The 15,397-nt window shown below is 66.0% G+C and overlaps 4 protein-coding genes and 1 long non-coding RNA gene across 18 annotated transcripts; 3 read left to right on the top strand and 2 right to left on the bottom strand.

The window, feature by feature from the left end:
* The first annotated feature begins 13 nt into the window (after nt 1-13).
* On the top strand, nt 14-5,858 carry WDR24 (WD repeat domain 24). Of its 2 annotated transcripts, XM_003808812.6 has the most exons (9): nt 14-1,296; nt 2,717-2,894; nt 3,040-3,712; nt 4,270-4,388; nt 4,466-4,587; nt 4,673-4,777; nt 4,859-5,199; nt 5,281-5,465; nt 5,555-5,858. In XM_003808812.6, exons 1-9 carry the CDS (start codon nt 816-818, stop codon nt 5,721-5,723), a joined length of 2,373 nt encoding a protein of 790 aa, XP_003808860.1. In that variant the 5' UTR covers nt 14-815; the 3' UTR covers nt 5,724-5,858. The 2 variants fall into 2 exon arrangements, with proteins under 2 accessions (XP_003808860.1, XP_063453985.1); XM_063597915.1 differs by having other exon boundaries at nt 173-1,296; nt 4,859-5,858.
* A 92-nt stretch (nt 5,859-5,950) lies between these two features.
* On the top strand, nt 5,951-8,817 carry JMJD8 (jumonji domain containing 8). Of its 5 annotated transcripts, none has more exons than XM_034951514.3 (9): nt 5,951-6,246; nt 6,325-6,414; nt 6,571-6,619; nt 6,699-6,795; nt 6,882-6,950; nt 7,039-7,158; nt 7,246-7,313; nt 7,393-7,522; nt 7,606-8,817. In XM_034951514.3, exons 1-9 carry the CDS (start codon nt 5,951-5,953, stop codon nt 7,650-7,652), a joined length of 966 nt encoding a protein of 321 aa, XP_034807405.1. In that variant the 3' UTR covers nt 7,653-8,817. The 5 variants fall into 5 exon arrangements, with proteins under 5 accessions (XP_034807405.1, XP_034807404.1, XP_034807407.1 ...); XM_034951513.3 differs by having other exon boundaries at nt 7,393-7,527; XM_034951516.3 differs by lacking the exon at nt 6,325-6,414.
* Nucleotides 7,734-10,423, bottom strand: STUB1 (STIP1 homology and U-box containing protein 1). Of its 2 annotated transcripts, XM_003808814.6 has the most exons (7): nt 9,771-10,423; nt 9,137-9,335; nt 8,884-9,049; nt 8,604-8,691; nt 8,408-8,464; nt 8,202-8,318; nt 7,734-8,120 (listed from the first exon to the last, which is right to left on the bottom strand). In XM_003808814.6, exons 1-7 carry the CDS (start codon nt 9,927-9,929, stop codon nt 7,995-7,997), a joined length of 912 nt encoding a protein of 303 aa, XP_003808862.1. In that variant the 5' UTR covers nt 9,930-10,423; the 3' UTR covers nt 7,734-7,994. The 2 variants fall into 2 exon arrangements, with proteins under 2 accessions (XP_003808862.1, XP_063453998.1); XM_063597928.1 differs by having other exon boundaries at nt 7,734-9,049; nt 9,771-10,253.
* Nucleotide 10,424: 1 nt separating this feature from the next.
* Nucleotides 10,425-11,843, top strand: LOC130540890 (uncharacterized). The gene is made up of 3 exons (XR_008954920.2): nt 10,425-11,153; nt 11,331-11,424; nt 11,553-11,843. It is a non-coding gene; the product is annotated as an uncharacterized LOC130540890 (long non-coding RNA).
* A 286-nt stretch (nt 11,844-12,129) lies between these two features.
* RHBDL1 (rhomboid like 1) lies at nt 12,130-15,121 on the bottom strand. Of its 8 annotated transcripts, none has more exons than XM_034951509.3 (8): nt 14,576-15,116; nt 13,916-14,074; nt 13,517-13,741; nt 13,294-13,442; nt 13,010-13,122; nt 12,839-12,939; nt 12,699-12,759; nt 12,130-12,617 (listed from the first exon to the last, which is right to left on the bottom strand). In XM_034951509.3, exons 1-8 carry the CDS (start codon nt 14,612-14,614, stop codon nt 12,346-12,348), a joined length of 1,119 nt encoding a protein of 372 aa, XP_034807400.1. In that variant the 5' UTR covers nt 14,615-15,116; the 3' UTR covers nt 12,130-12,345. The 8 variants fall into 8 exon arrangements, with proteins under 8 accessions (XP_034807400.1, XP_034807399.1, XP_034807396.1 ...); XM_034951508.3 differs by having other exon boundaries at nt 13,916-14,077; nt 14,576-15,113; XM_034951505.3 differs by having other exon boundaries at nt 13,916-15,121.
* Between the last annotated feature and the right edge of the window lie 276 nt (nt 15,122-15,397).

Raw genomic sequence — 15,397 nt, 5'->3', positions numbered from 1 at the left:
TAAGACAAGGACCACTTCCGGCGAGGGACGGGAAAGACAGCGGCTTCCGGCGCGGCGGTTCCGGACAACCGTGCGCTTTTAGTAAAAGATTGGGGTTCGCGCGGGGGAGAAGGGCTGCCCCGGGCCCTCTGGTTCTCGTCCCGCAGCGTCCGCTCCCCCGCGCCACTGCGCCGGGGAACCTCTGCGCCGCTCCCAGGAACCCTGTACTCCGGGGTCGCCGGCTTCTCTCCTGCCTCCGGTCCCGCCAGACACCTCGAGCTCCTTAAGTAGCTCGGTCCTTGACGTCCCTCTGGGCCCTTCCCGCGTCTATCGCCTGAGTCCCCGGGCCCCTCTAGCCCTCTGTTCCCTCCCCTCTTTTGTTCCTCCCTAGAGCCCCGCCGCCCTCAGGGCTGACAGTGTGGACGGCGGGAGTCTCCTCGCTCCCCTGCTGGGATTGACTGACCAAGCGTTTAGTGACTGCCCAGATCTGGCTGATGGGGGTACCGAGAGGTGGCCTGGGCCGGGAATGTCCAGCTAGAGTCTTCCGTGGAAGTCAGACATGAAACTGACAGGCCTAAGGAAAGCTAGGAAGTCCCCTCACCGCTCAGCCAGGGTGATGGGCTGGACTGACAGACTCCAGTGAATTTGAGCTTGCCTGTCAGGCTGATTGGCTGATGGACAGCCCTGGACTGGCTCACTAAGACTGACCAGCCCGGGACCAAGCAGTTCTGGGGTCCCAACCTGGGTGGAAGGTCTGAACTGATGACCCACCCAGGCTGACCAGGCCAGCCCACCTCACTGACCTCCTGACCCCTGACCTCATCACCTGTGCAGCCATGGAGAAGATGTCCCGTGTGACCACAGCCCTGGGTGGCAGCGTGCTGACAGGCCGCACCATGCACTGTCACCTGGATGCTCCCGCCAATGCCATCAGTGTGTGCCGCGACGCAGCCCAAGTGGTCGTGGCAGGCCGTAGCATCTTCAAGATCTATGCCATCGAGGAGGAACAGTTCGTGGAAAAGCTGAACCTGCGTGTGGGGCGCAAGCCTTCGCTTAACCTGAGCTGTGCTGACGTGGTCTGGCACCAGATGGATGAGAACCTGCTGGCCACAGCAGCCACCAATGGCGTGGTGGTCACGTGGAACCTGGGCCGGCCGTCCCGCAACAAGCAGGACCAGCTGTTCACAGAACACAAGCGCACGGTAAACAAAGTCTGCTTCCACCCCACCGAAGCCCACGTGCTGCTCAGTGGCTCCCAGGATGGCTTCATGAAGTGCTTTGACCTCCGCAGAAAGGACTCTGTCAGCACCTTCTCGGGTGAGGCCACAGAGGCAGGTCAGAGCAGGTGGGCGTCTCTGCCAGTGCCCAGCCTGTCCATGCAGGCGGAAAAGGGCTCCGTGCATGAGAGGCCCTCAGGATCACTCCCAGAGGGCTTCCTCAGGGGGAAAGGGAATCGGCAGGGGAGGGATGGGGCAAGTTGGGCTGGACGGCATGTGAGCCAGGGCAGTGAAGTGGGAAGAGGCAAGAGATGAGACCAGCAGAAATTGAGGCTAGGTGTGGGGTGAGGGAGGGCAGAGCCCCAGCGGTCTCCCAGCCAGCCTGGGTGGTGAGCAGAGAGCCACTGACTCCCTTCCCTCATGTCGGAGCTACAGAGGCTGCCTCATAGCAGGAGGTCTGCCAGGACTTCCAGGTTTCCTGGCCCAGGGAGGCAGAGGAGGTGGGTTTGCTGTCCAGTGCCCTGGGGCCCTTTTCCTAACAGGCCCAGCTCCCCGATGGCTGCCCTGAGCCAGCTCTCCCTTGTTCACCTGGAGGAGACTAGGTATGAAGCACAAGGCGGAGCCCTCAGGGGCCTCAGAGAATTTTCAGGCCACTTAAGACAGATCCTGGCAGGGCGCGGTGGCTCATGCCTGTAATCCCAGCACTTTGGGAGGCCGAGGCAGGCCGATCACGAGGTCAGGAGATTGAGACCATCCTGGCTAACACAGGGAAACCCCATCTCTACTAAAAATACAAAACAAAAAATTAGCTGGGCGCAGTGGCATGCGCCTGTAATCTTAGCTACTTGGGAGGTTGGGGCAGGAGAATTGCTTGAACCCGGGAGGTGGAGGTTGCAGTGAGCCCAGATCGTGCCACTTGCACTCCAGCATGGGTGACAGAAGGAGACTCCGTCTAAAAAGACAGATCCTGAGCTGCCTCCCCTGCAGGGCCCTGGAGGAAGGTTGGGTACCGCCCTTGAAGTCTCTTGGTGTGGTGGTCCCCTAGGGTGGACCTGGGCCCTGAGTCATCCAGTCCTTTGGGGCTGACCAGGCAGTTCCAGCTCCAGGTGAAGGGACTGGGCCAAGGCTGGGGCACCCTCCTCAGCACCTCCTTGGGCCTCCCACAGGGCCACGGGAGTGGGCGATGGCTGGGTGGGTGCCTGTTCTCCCAGTGCTCAGCTGCCGCATCCTGAGGCTGCACCACAGCTTTGCTCATGGACCGATGCAGGATGCAGAATCTACGGCAAATGACGCCCGGGAGTATGTGTTACAAATCACATGGCGTCCTGCTCCCGGGCCCAGGCTCTTGTGGCGACTCTGTGTGGCTGCTTCCTTGGGCAGATCTTGGGGATGTCCACTCTACCCTCTGGGCCTCTGTTCTGGGCCACAGGCAGGTGTGTGACACCATGCCACAGCTGTTCTGAGGGTGCACCTCATGGGCCAGCCCCGTCACTTCCCCTGCATCGACCTCCTGCCTGCAGGCCAGTCGGAGAGCGTGCGGGACGTGCAGTTCAGTATCCGGGACTACTTCACCTTCGCCTCCACCTTTGAGAACGGCAATGTGCAGCTCTGGGACATCCGGCGTCCCGACCGGTGCGAGAGGATGTTCACAGCCCACAACGGACCCGTCTTCTGCTGCGACTGGCACCCCGAGGACAGGTGTGGCATGGGGGTGCAGGGGCAGTAGGTTGACAGTAAGCTCTCACTGCCTCAGACCCATGAGACAGTCCGGAGCAGCAGAGCGGGGGGGTCCCCTCTCTGCAGGAAAGGCGACTGAGGGTTTGGGTGGACCTTGTTCCCACAGGGGCTGGTTGGCCACAGGAGGGCGCGACAAGATGGTGAAGGTCTGGGACATGACCACGCACCGTGCCAAGGAGATGCACTGTGTGCAGACCATCGCCTCGGTGGCCCGTGTGAAGTGGCGGCCAGAGTGCCGCCACCACCTGGCCACGTGCTCCATGATGGTGGACCACAACATCTATGTTTGGGACGTGCGCCGGCCCTTCGTGCCAGCTGCCATGTTTGAGGAACACCGAGACGTCACCACGGGAATCGCCTGGCGCCACCCCCACGACCCCTCCTTCCTGCTGTCTGGCTCCAAGGACAGCTCGCTGTGCCAGCACCTGTTCCGCGACGCCAGCCAGCCCGTCGAGCGCGCCAACCCCGAGGGCCTCTGCTACGGCCTCTTCGGGGACCTGGCCTTCGCCGCCAAGGAGAGCCTCGTGGCTGCCGAGTCGGGGCGCAAGCCCTACACTGGCGACCGGCGCCACCCCATCTTCTTTAAGCGCAAGCTGGACCCTGCCGAGCCCTTCGCAGGCCTCGCTTCCAGCGCCCTCAGTGTCTTTGAGACGGAGCCAGGTGGCGGCGGCATGCGCTGGTTTGTGGACACAGCTGAGCGTTATGCGCTGGCTGGCCGGCCACTGGCCGAGCTCTGTGACCACAACGCAAAGGTGGCTCGAGAGCTTGGCCGCAACCAGGTAGGTAGGTGCTGAGCCTGGGGGTCCCTGGGCCACGACCTCAGGGCAGGGGCTGGTTCCTCCGTCAGCTGCGCTCACCCCACCTCAAGCTCCGCAATGGACTCCAGCCAGTCGCACCAACAGGCCTTGCCTTGGTAGCTGAGGATGTCAGGATCACACAGGGCCAGGGCTCCAGGGTGGGCCAGACCCGGGACTGTCCTCTGAGGGGCGGCGGTCTCGGGAGTCGTGTGACTCAAGCTCTCTGTTCTTCCCCCCTTGCTTGTGGAGCTCTCCAGGCACCAGCAGCGGTGGAGCCGTGAGCTGCCGTTCCCATGCCCATCTCTAGCTGCCCCGCAAGTCCCCACTGCCCAATTCTGTTTTCCTCTGTGCTGCTGTAGGGCGGGGACTGGGGTTTTTGTCTTTCCCATGAGCCTCAGCTTTCCTACCTGGGGTGGGCCTGGACATTGGGTACTGAGGGCAGCTGAATGCTGAGGGCTTGTGACTGTCCAGGCAGAGAGGGACCTGCATGGGGTGCTGGGTGTCCAGGACGCCCACAAGTGACCAATGCCCGCCCCTAGGTGGCGCAAACGTGGACCATGCTGCGGATCATCTACTGCAGCCCTGGCCTAGTGCCCACTGCAAACCTCAACCACAGTGTGGGCAAGGGTGGCTCCTGTGGCCTCCCGCTCATGAACAGGTAGATGCCGGGGGCAGCTCTCCCCAGGGGCTGGGGCTGCTCGAGCCCACCCACCCATGGGCCCTTCCTGCCCCCAGTTTCAACCTGAAGGATATGGCCCCAGGGTTGGGCAGTGAGACGCGGCTGGACCGCAGCAAAGGAGATGCACGGAGCGACACAGTTCTGCTCGACTCCTCGGCCACACTCATCACCAATGAGGGTAGGCTGGGGTGGGTAGGGGTGCTGATGGGAGAGGGGTGGGGGTGTCCCAGACGACCCTGAATGCCCGCCCCATTGTCGGGCAGATAACGAGGAAACCGAGGGCAGCGACGTACCTGCCGACTACCTGCTGGGTGACGTGGAAGGTGAGGAGGACGAGCTGTACCTGCTGGATCCGGAACACGCGCACCGTGAGTGGGGGTCCGGGCAGGGTGGGGTTCAGAGGCGGATGGAGGACAGACTCAGAGCCTCCGCTGGTCCCTGCCTTCCAGCCGAGGACCCTGAGTGCGTGCTGCCGCAGGAGGCCTTTCCGCTGCGCCACGAGATCGTGGACACGCCTCCCGGGCCCGAGCACCTGCAGGACAAGGCCGACTCCCCGCACGTGAGCGGCAGCGAGGCGGATGTGGCCTCCCTGGCCCCCGTGGACTCCTCCTTCTCGCTCCTGTCTGTCTCACACGCGCTCTACGACAGCCGCCTGCCGCCCGACTTCTTCGGCGTGCTGGTGCGCGACATGCTGCACTTCTACGCTGAGCAGGGCGACGTGCAGATGGCTGTGTCGGTGCTCATCGTCCTGGGTGAACGGGTGCGCAAGGACATCGACGAGCAGACCCAGGTGTGTGGTGGGTGGGGCCTCCCCCCCTGCAGCGCCGCCCCTGGCACCCAGATCCTGACTGCCGGGCGCTCCCTCCCCCAGGAGCACTGGTACACTTCCTACATCGACCTGCTGCAGCGCTTCCGCCTCTGGAACGTGTCCAACGAGGTGGTCAAGCTGAGCACCAGCCGCGCCGTCAGCTGCCTCAACCAGGCCTCCACCACCCTGCACGTCAACTGCAGCCACTGCAAGCGGCCCATGAGCAGCCGGGGCTGGGTCTGCGACAGGTGGGGCAGTGGGGTCGGGAGGTGGGGCAGGGGCCTGCAGGCAGCGCAGCAGCCCCCGCTGAGGCACCCTCCCTCCCGCCCGCCCCCAGGTGCCACCGCTGCGCCAGCATGTGTGCCGTCTGCCACCACGTAGTCAAGGGTCTCTTCGTGTGGTGCCAGGGCTGCAGCCACGGCGGCCACCTGCAGCACATCATGAAGTGGCTGGAAGGCAGCTCCCACTGTCCCGCAGGCTGCGGCCACCTCTGCGAGTACTCCTGACGGGGCATCTGCTGGGCTTGCCCGGGGCCCGGGGACCTGACTGCCCGGGCGGCCGCGTGCAGAACCCCGCCTGGTTTTGTGCCCGAGACGGGCGGAGGCTGGAACTTGAGACCTCAATAAAGGAAGTAGAGCCGCTGTCGGCACTGCGTGTCACCCCATAGCGCGGCGGGCTCGCCGTGGGCCCGCGGTGCAGCTGGCGGGCGGGGGCTTTCGGCGGGGTTGTCGCCATGGTAACCGGCGGCGCCAATAGTCGCTCTCGGGGCGGCCTTCCCAGTGCCTCCCGTAGAGGTCTCTTCCGGGGCGGGCCAAAGGAGGTCACTTCCGGGGTCCGTCCCGGTTCCCGGCCGTTGCCACGACGACGAAGCTGCCGGCCAATGGCTGGCGGATGGGCCCAAGGTTCCCGGCGTGCAGCGCGGCTGCCTGAGGGCGGCAGGCTCATGGCGCCGGCGTCGCGGTTGCTCGCGCTCTGGGCCCTGGCGGCTGTGGCTGTACCCGGCTCCGGGGCGGAGGGCGACGGCGGGTGGTGAGCGGCCCGGGAGGGGCCGGGCGGTGGGGTCACGTGCGGCGGGCGGGGCGCGGGCTGACCCAGCTGTGCCCGCAGGCGCCCGGGCGGGCCGGGGGCCGTGGCGGAGGAGGAGCGCTGCACGGTGGAGCGTCGGGCCGACCTCACCTACGCGGAGTTCGTGCAGCAGTACGTGCGCCCCTGATCGCGGAGGTCGCGTCCTGTTCACCGGCCCGTCTGCCCCGACCGCCCAAGGCCGCCTTCCCCTGACCTCGCGCGCACGCGTGGGGCTGGGGCGGCGAGGGTGGCGGTCCGGCCTGGCCGCGACTCTGCCCTTCTTTCCAGGTACGCCTTCGTCAGGCCCGTCATCCTGCAGGGACTCACGGACAACTCGGTGAGCGCGTGCCCGTCCGTCCCCGGCCACTCTCGCCCGTGCTGGGCCCGGCCACTAAGTCCCCTCCCCGCCCCCGCAGAGGTTCCGGGCCCTGTGCTCCCGCGAAAGGTTGCTGGCTTCGTTTGGGGACAGAGTGGTCCGGCTGAGCACCGCCAACACCTACTCCTACCACAAAGGTACGCGGCCTCACCCCTGCGGCCCGCCCATTTGCCAACACCGGGGCGGCTGGACCAGACGGTCCTGACCCGTCTCTTTCTTGCAGTGGACTTGCCCTTCCAGGAGTATGTGGAGCAGCTGCTGCACCCCCAGGACCCCACCTCCCTGGGCAATGGTGAGTCAGCCCTAGGCGGCGGTAGGGGGTGGGGACGCTTGGAGTCTCCAGGTGCCAGGATCCCTGTCCCCACCGTCTCTGTTGGCAGACACCCTGTACTTTTTCGGGGACAACAACTTCACCGAGTGGGCCTCTCTCTTTCGGCACTACTCCCCACCCCCATTTGGCCTGCTGGGAACCGCTCCAGCTTACAGCTTTGGAATCGCAGGTGGGTGCTTCTTGGGACTGGGAAGGACTGAGGCTTCTGTCGGTGATTACAAAATGGGTTGGTCACCAAGTGCTCATAACCCCACAGGAGCTGGCTCGGGGGTGCCCTTCCACTGGCATGGGCCCGGGTACTCAGAAGTGATCTACGGTCGTAAGGTCAGCACGGGGTGGGGGTTGAGGCTTGGGGCTCGCTGACCAAAACGGGCAAGGGTGACACTGCTGCTCATGCCCCCAGCGCTGGTTCCTTTACCCACCTGAGAAGACGCCAGAGTTCCACCCCAACAAGACCACGCTGGCCTGGCTCCGGGACACATACCCAGCCCTGCCACCGTCTGCACGGCCCCTGGAGTGTACCATCCGGGCTGGTGAGGTCAGTGGCTGGCAGGAGAGGGCCAGGCCAGGCTAGAGGCCCGCAGCTAATCTCTGCTGCACCCCCTTCCTCCACCAGGTGCTGTACTTCCCCGACCGCTGGTGGCATGCTACGCTCAACCTTGACACCAGCGTCTTCATCTCCACCTTCCTCGGCTAGCCAAAACAGCTGGCAGGACTACCTGTCACACACCAGCATGTCCCACCTCGTGCTCACGGATTTTATTACACAGATAGTGGCGGCAGTGGCCTCAGCCCAGCCCACCCTCACCTGCTTTTCCAGCCCACAAAGGGGGACGATCACGGCCCAGCAAAAGCGATGCTGAGAGAGGGAACAGTCCAGAGTCCAACAGCAGAACTTACTTGGGGGAAGGGGTCGGGGTGGCCAGAAACATAAACTACGTATAGGGGCCGGGGGCTTCTGCCCAGGGCTCCCCTGGACCAGGATGCCAGGTAGGGCAGGGAACCTCAGTAGTCCTCCACCCAGCCATTCTCAGAGATGAATGCGTCAATAACCTCCTTCATAGCCAAGTTGGGGATGAGCTGCTCCTGGGTCAGGGGGCTCCGGGTCACGGGGTCAAAATGACCCACACGCTGCAGTGACAAGAAGGGCAGAGGGCAGTCATGGGGCCCAGGACCATGCCACTGGCCCTGCTCCCCCAGCCGCAGCCTCACCTGCAGGTGCTCCTCGATGTCCTTGCGGTCGTAGGTGATGCCACTGGGCGTGATGCACGGCTCCCGCATCAGCTCAAAGCTGATCTTGCCACACAGGTAGTCGGGGATGTCTCGCTTCTGGTGGCACAGAGGCACACGGTCAGAGGCTGAAAAGGGGCACTGCACGAGCACCTGCCAGCCATCGGCAGCAAGCGACACACACTCACCTTCCTCTTCTCATCCACCTGAGAAAAGAGCTCGTCCATGTCCGCCATGTACTTGTCCTGTGAAGAGTTGAGTGCTGCGCTTGGGGGAGACACCCCACCTCCCTCCTCCATGGGGCACAGATCCAACACAAGGCGGGGATGCTCCCACGCCACGTGCACACACACAGACCCACATGTGGGTGGGGGGCACCCTCACGTGCTTGGCCTCAATGCAGGCCTGCTGGGCCCGGACGTGGCTGTCGTCCTCATCACCCTCGTGGTTTCGCTGGCACTCTTCCAGCTCCCTGGGGGTTGACCAGGAGCCGGTCAGAGATGGACCTGGCCAGATGTCTGACCACACCCCAATCTCAGGGCTAACATCCACACTTCTTCCCCACATTTCCTGCTGGCCAGTAAAGCCTTCGATAAACGCTCGTGTCGGGAGTCGGTGATTCAGAATTATCCCAAGACAGGGCGGCCTGGGGTGAGGGTCCCACCTCTCACGCTCCGCGGCAATGAGCCTGGAGAGGTAGGAGTGCAGCTCGCTCTCCTGGTGGATGCGCCGCTCCTCAATGCTGTTCCAGCGCTTCTTCTTCGCGATTCGAAGAGCGCTGGGGATGTCGTCCCCGAAGTTCAGCCGCTGCTCCTTGGCCAGGCTGTAAGCTGGGGAACGGGGGCTTCAGGTCACTCTCTGGCCAGTCCACCCGCCTGGCCCCAGAGGCCCCACAACCGGGCAGCTTGTCAGCCAACCTCGCTGCAGATTGGCGATGGCCTCATCATAGCTCTCCATCTCCAGCTGGCACTGCCCCAGGAAGAAGTGCGCCTTCACAGACTGCCCGTCCAGCTCCAGGGCGCGCCGGCAGTCGGCCAGGGCCTGCTCGTGCTGCTGCATCTTCAGGTAGCACAAGGCCCGGTTGGTGTAATACACGGCCACCAGCGGGTTCCGGGTCTAGGGACCAAGGCCGGGCCAGCCGCATGAGGGCGTAGGCTCAGCGTGCCCCCTCTGACCCACGGCCCGTCCCAGCTTCTGCGCTCTGGCTAGAATCAAGAAACTAGGTTTCTCAGTTGTCAAAGCCCCTGGGTCCAAGGATCTGTGCACAGTGGAGTACTGGCTGAGCCTATCCGCTTGACTCCACTTGGTTTTATAAAGTTTTCCAAATCTTTGGAGAGTCCGGGCTTAGAACCTGGGGTCCTCAAGGGGCGAGGGCCCCTGCCCTCCCCCCACCCGGCCGGCCTCCATCCAGCATCGCACCCTCGTTCTCCGGCACTCGGCGCTGGGCTCGAGAACCACGGCTGGGCTTTGGGAGCCCAGGACACGCCCCGAAGAGGAGCCAGACCCTCGGTGGGGCCGCCGCCGCCGCCCTCCCCGCGCGGGCGCACTCACGATCGCGCGGCCGTAGCAGGCCGCCGCCTCCGGGTACTTTCGGCCCACGAACAGACGATTGCCCTGCTCCTTGAGCTCCTGCGCGCTCGGGCTCTTCTCGGGGCTTCCGCCGCCAGCGCCCAGCCGTGCGCCGCCCTCCTTCTCCTCCTTGCCCTTCATGGCGCCGCGCGGCACGGCCTGGGCTGCGCTCCCAAGCTCCGCGCCTCGCGGCCCAGCGCCCGCAGCCGGAGCCCCGCAGCCCGAGCCCGCGATCCGCTCGGGCCCGGCCCAGCTCCGCCGCCGGAACTTCCGGCCGGGGGCGGGACCAGCGGGGACGCACGCGTGGGGGCGAGTGGGGCCGCGCGTGCGCCCAACCAGCCTGGACGGGGACACTGGGCCCGCAACGTCGGGGGCTGGGAGGAACGCTCCAGTTCCCTGTCCCCGCGCTCTTAAGGGTGGGCGTTCGCGTAGGCCCTGGCCTGCCCTGCTGAGGTCTCTTCGGAACCGGCCTCGGCGGCGGCCGCCACACACATTCGACTTTCCCAGTGAGATGCCTCACTTGCTTCGCTGAGGGCGCGCTCCCGCAACAGCCTGTCCCGACCACCTGGGGTTCCGCTCCTGTCCCAACGCGCAGAGACCCCTCCCCCGGCAGCCGGCCCCATCCGGAGGCCCCGCCCCCAGCAGCCGGCCCCATCCGCAGAGGCCCCGCCCCCAGCAACCGCCCAATCCAGAGGCCCCGCCCCCAGCACCCGGCCCCATCAGCAGAGGCCCCGCCCCCAGCCGCCGCCCCCCGCCCCTGCGCGTGAACGTAGCGGCTTCCCACGCGCTGTGGGGTGTGAGGACCCCAGTCGCTGGGCTGCCATTCTGGAGCGCCACGAGAGGTGCTACGGGCGAGCGCGAGCCCCCGAGGGCGGCTGGAAGCCCCGGACTGTTGGTACAGTGGAAGGGGATAGAGATCGGTGGGGCGAGCGTCCCCCGTGGCCAGACCTCCCCTCACCGCCCTTCCTCAGGTATCGGGAAGAGTTGCCAGCGGCCATCAGGGGCAGAGCAGAGAAGCATGTGACAGGGAGCTGGAGCGGCTGCTGGCCTGGCAGCTGACTGTGAAGGGCGGCCCGCCCCGAGGGCAGGGCCTCCGTAGCGCGGGTCTTCATTAGGGCGTGGCATCGGCGGGGCGGGTGTCTCCAGTGGGGGCGGGGCCTCCCTGGTGGGTCCAGCACCCCAGGCACCCTGACCTGGCCTCCCACAGAGGGGCGCTTCTGGCCACGTCTGCAGCAGCTGGTGGCCACCAATCCCCCTGAGCTGGTTGTGCACTGTTCGACCGCCACCTTCTGCCTCCTGCCAGATGTGGGGGCTGCAGTCACCGAGCTGTGTGCCCTCTGCGGTGTGGGCCCACCACAGCCTCGGGTGAGTTGGGTGGGCACGACTTGGGTACACAGGCGTTCTTGTCTGTGAAGCGGGCAGTCTGGGCCCTTGCGTGTCGCTAGGAGCAGGAACCATAGGGCCCTGGGCTGCTGGGAGCAGGGTCTCCCAGAGCTTGTCCTGATGGGGTGTCTGGCTGCTTCTCCTCGCTGTTCACAGCAGTCCTGGCAGCTGGAGCTCCAGAGATGGAGGCCTTCATGTCAGATGAGGCAGTGGCCACAGTGCCCGGCTGGCCGGCCCCACAGTACACCCTCAGGTACTACCTGCTGTACCTGGGCCAGGTTCAAGAGCGGGCCACAGCTCTGAGCCAAGGGGAATGAACTGTGTGTGGGCAGGTTGGGGTGGCCCGTGCCCCTGGGCCTGAGTCCGTGTGCCCCTCCCTAGCCAGTGCCTCAGGACAGTGGACTCCCTACCTAGTGGAGACAGCACTGTGGACCTGGGCTATGGGGCAGAGGCTGTGCCCAGACCTGCTGCCCAACCTTGGCCCCAGCCTGGCCACCCACGAGGATGCTAGGCCAGCCAAGAAGCATGGAACCCAGGCCGAGTGAACTTGGCCATGGCCCAGGCCTGCTCACCTGCCACAGAACCTCAGGCCTCCGGGTCTCACTGGACGGCAGGGAGGCTGAAGAGGGGGCTGGCCACTACGGGAGCTCAATAAACACTTCCCAAACTCCACCCAGCCTGACCACACACCCGGCCTGACCACACGCCCGGCCTGATCACACGCCCGGCCTGACCACACGCCTGGCCTGACCACACGCCCGGCCCCCAGCCATCCCGCGTGCCCCCAGCTCCCACAGACACAGCACCTGTGGCCCAGGAACAACTCCCACGCCTGACCCCAGGTGCAGAGATGCACAAGGAGGGAAGTCCAGGCCCCCGTGGTGGGGAGGGCCGTCGCGGTCTGTGCAGCAGGTGTGGGGGCCCTGACGAGTCTCCAGAGCCCAGGACAGCCCCCTGGTGCTGTGTAAAATATTTATTAATTATCCAAAAAGGCTCAGACCGCAAGTCCTGGGAGTGGGGGGTGGGTGGCTGGGACAGGGTCTCCTTTGAGGCCACCCACACCCAAGGGGCATAGCAGCCCTGAGACGTCCGTTCACAAAGGGCAGACGTGAAGGCCCCTGGTGGGCAGCCACCACATGCCCGAGCCCTGGCCTGTGCAGCCTCAGGTAGCCGGTCAGGGCGGTGGGGGGATGTGGGCGCCCAGCAGGTCGTAGGCGAAGACGTTCCAGAAGACGGCGAAGAGCAGGAAGGTGCCGTAGGCCAGCAGCACCACCCACCAGCCGCACTGGTCCCGCAGGCGCTCCTCGTAGCTCCGCAGGATGGTCAGGCCCATGCTCACCCCCACCACCGCGCCTGCCAGGTGCGCCATGAAGCTGGGCTGGGGGCCCGAGGCGGGCAGCGGCGGGGAGAAGCGCAGCCACACGGCCCGGCCCACCTCGGAGCTCACTGCAGAGGGACGCGGCAGGTGGGAGGTGCCCTGGCTGCAGGCTGAGAGGCCCCCCGGCCCTCCCCCCAGCCCCTACTCACTGCACACCAAGGCCAGCACCATCCTCAGCAACTTGTAGGGACATCTCATCCCAGCCCAGTTCTATGGGTGTGTGCAGACGAGAAGTGGTGAGGCTCACCTGGGGCCCCTCCCCACGCCCCCCACCGGGCAGGCCCGTTACCATGACAACGTTGGCCAGGTGTGCCGAGCACAGGGCGTAGACCCCGCCGGAGCCTCCCACCACCGGGGCCCGCATGTCGGTGATGGAGACGGTTAGGGAGCCTGTGTGAGCAAGCGGCGGGTGAGGGTGCAGCCGGCCAGGGCAGGGGGCGGGGGTGCGCGCCTGCCTCACCTGCCAGCACGCCTGCCAGGTAGAGCAGGCTGATGCGGAGCAGGCCGTGCACCATCTCCAGGGGCACCCCGATCATCAGCTGCAGGAGGGCGTTGAACCCCAGCTGCTCCAGCCTGGCCACATGGAAGCAAACGGGTACGAAGGGTGGGGTCAGCCATCCGGCCCCATCCCCAGCCGTCGCCTCAAGTTGCCGCACCTGCCTTGGGGCTAAGCCTTTCTGATGTAATGGCAGATTGGGGTGGGGCGGGGGGGGGCGGGGCTCACCGGGCAGCAGTGCTACTTACCCAACGTGCATGAACATGTAGGTGAGGAAGCGCCAGGCGCGGGCACGGTGCCCGGGGTGGTACACAAGGGGGCTCTTCATGTACTCGGGGTGGTAGGTCTGCAGCACCCACTTGTTGAGGCGGGCCCCGTAACACAGGAACACGATGATCTGGGGACACGAGTGTTAGGCTGGTCATGGCCAGGAGCGCAGGAGGCTCCCGGGGCAGCGGCCGGGGGGCCCACCTGGGCAAGAGTGACCGAGGCCATGAACACGGGGGGTGGGCAGCTGCGGTGACGGTAGAAGTACCAGCGGCGGTCCACCTCACAAGGCAGGATCTCGTAGGCCACGTAACGCACAAACCGCTTGTAGACACCTAGGCCTGGCTCATCCAGCAGCCCGTCCCGGGGCAGTGCCCGCTGTCCATTAGCAATGGCCCGCTTGAAACTGCTGGAGCGCTTGCTGCTGATCTGGGGGCAGGGGCCTGAGTGTGGGCCACGGACCTCCCCATGGCACCCCTGCCTGTGAGGCTCACCCAGCTCCCCGCATCCACAAGCCCCCCACCCACCGCCGTGAGGAGCTGCCTGCCCGCCTCCTCTGGCCAGGACACCGTGCCCCTGCCGCCTGCCCACCGTGGCACTGACCAGGTCCACCAGCTCCTGGTAGCAGACCTGGCCCTGCTCGTTGCTCTGAGCCAGGGCCACCAGCATGTCCAGCTTGGCCGGGTCCAGGGGCAGCTCATGGCTGTGCACCAGGCCAGCGAAGGTGTCCGCACCGATGAAGCCTGTGTTCTCGGGGTCCAGCTGCTGCAGTGAGGAGCCGCCGGCCAAGGCCTGAGTGCGGGCCCGACCCCTGGACCAAAGGGCTGGGCCAGGCTGGCTGGGAGCATCAGGCTCAGGCTCCCAGCACTTTTGGGACAGGGGCCCCGTGCCTGTCTGTTCCCTGGGACCCTGCTTGATCCCAGGAGCTGGCAGGGCACTGGTGCCTGGGTCCCAGTCCTCCAGCTCCTCAGTTGTTCCCCCGTCTTCCACCCTACCCATCCTGGAAGGCGAGGGCCAAGGTCCAAGACCAGCCAGCTGCCCGCCCTCCCTCCCTCCCTCCCCGAGACTCTCCCTTCTCCAGCCAGGAGCCCTGGTCCAGTCAGTCCTCTCCTGGGGTCCCAGACACACGGACCAAGGTCGTGGAGGGATGAGGTAGGTACCGAGCGGGGCTTTCGGGGAGCTCGGTCCCGCACAAGCTCAGCTCAGCGGCAGGAGGGCCGCATTGGGGGCGGTGCCAGCTCCCCAGACCACCCCCCGACGCACCTGCTCCTGGATGAGCTGCAGCAGCGAGCTCCTGTCCATAGAGCCTGGCCGGGGGCCGGGGGCCGGGGTCGGCGGCCGCGGCCGGGAGGGGCTGCTCTGCGGACGACTCCGCTCCGCCCCAGCCGGCCCGCTCCGCCCGCTCCGCTCGGCGCCGCGCTTGGGCCGCGTCACCGAGTCGCCCGCCTGCCCGCCCCTGCCGCACACGCCGCCACGCGCGGCCAAGACACGCGCGCACCCTGCACGCGGACGCACACCCCGGACAGGAACCGCCTCCAGCTAGCACCGCGTCTCAGCGCCGGCCCCCACCCCCGCTCTGGCGCAGCTCCAGCACACTGGACTACCTCCACGGCAGCCGCTGGTAAATGGAGTCACGGGGGTGGGGGACACCTAAAACCCCCCATGCAAGACCGTTCGCCCTCTCACAGCCTTCCTGGGCTCAGGCCTGTGAGGATGCCACCTCTTCCAGGAAGCCTTCCCTGACCACTGCTTGCTCCCCCTCCAGGCTGACCCAGTACTCCCTGCGGTTCATGTTGCCACCGGCTGGAGCTCCCTGCTTGCAGCAGACACACCCCCTCCCCCCGCAACCCCCCACCTAGCGCAGCAGCAGGAAGTCCCTCGTCCCGCATGGCCACTACAGCCGCCTCTTAGGAGGAGGAAGACGCTGCTGCAGCCACCTTGGCTCTAACGACCAAGCCCAGCCCACTCGTCCACGCCCTGGGCTGGAGGCCCCTGACCACTCTTGCAACTCCATGCAGGACAGCAAAACCTCCCGCCCTAAGGCGGCGCCAGGGCTGGGCACAAGGGGCATTCCAACACACAGCA

Source organism: Pan paniscus, chromosome 18, assembly GCF_029289425.2.
Source record: "Pan paniscus chromosome 18, NHGRI_mPanPan1-v2.0_pri, whole genome shotgun sequence".
NCBI lineage: Eukaryota > Metazoa > Chordata > Mammalia > Primates > Hominidae > Pan > Pan paniscus.
Note: the sequence above shows the minus strand (reverse complement) of the source record. Positions and strands in the feature narration are given on the sequence as shown.

Excerpts from the sequence above, each read along its gene's own strand:
- RHBDL1 (XM_063597926.1), bottom strand. The coding sequence starts at position 14,311 with ATGGGTAGGGTGGAAGACGGGGGAACAACTGAGGAGCTGGAGGACTGG. Across the intron at positions 13,123-13,293 it reads TACATGTTCATGCACGTTGG|GCTGGAGCAGCTGGGGTTCA; the intron begins GTAAGTAGCACT and ends CCATGTGGCCAG. Across the intron at positions 12,760-12,838 it reads ACCTGGCCAACGTTGTCATG|AACTGGGCTGGGATGAGATG; the intron begins GTAACGGGCCTG and ends ACACACCCATAG.
- WDR24 (XM_063597915.1), top strand. The coding sequence starts at position 816 with ATGGAGAAGATGTCCCGTGTGACCACAGCCCTGGGTGGCAGCGTGCTG. Across the intron at positions 1,297-2,716 it reads CTCTGTCAGCACCTTCTCGG|GCCAGTCGGAGAGCGTGCGG; the intron begins GTGAGGCCACAG and ends TCCTGCCTGCAG. Across the intron at positions 2,895-3,039 it reads GACTGGCACCCCGAGGACAG|GGGCTGGTTGGCCACAGGAG; the intron begins GTGTGGCATGGG and ends TTGTTCCCACAG.
- JMJD8 (XM_034951513.3), top strand. The coding sequence starts at position 5,951 with ATGGTAACCGGCGGCGCCAATAGTCGCTCTCGGGGCGGCCTTCCCAGT. Across the intron at positions 6,951-7,038 it reads CCCCACCTCCCTGGGCAATG|ACACCCTGTACTTTTTCGGG; the intron begins GTGAGTCAGCCC and ends CTCTGTTGGCAG. Across the intron at positions 7,314-7,392 it reads AAGTGATCTACGGTCGTAAG|CGCTGGTTCCTTTACCCACC; the intron begins GTCAGCACGGGG and ends TCATGCCCCCAG.
- STUB1 (XM_063597928.1), bottom strand. The coding sequence starts at position 9,929 with ATGAAGGGCAAGGAGGAGAAGGAGGGCGGCGCACGGCTGGGCGCTGGC. Across the intron at positions 9,336-9,770 it reads CCTGCTACGGCCGCGCGATC|ACCCGGAACCCGCTGGTGGC; the intron begins GTGAGTGCGCCC and ends CTTGGTCCCTAG. Across the intron at positions 9,050-9,136 it reads CATCGCCAATCTGCAGCGAG|CTTACAGCCTGGCCAAGGAG; the intron begins GTTGGCTGACAA and ends CCCGTTCCCCAG.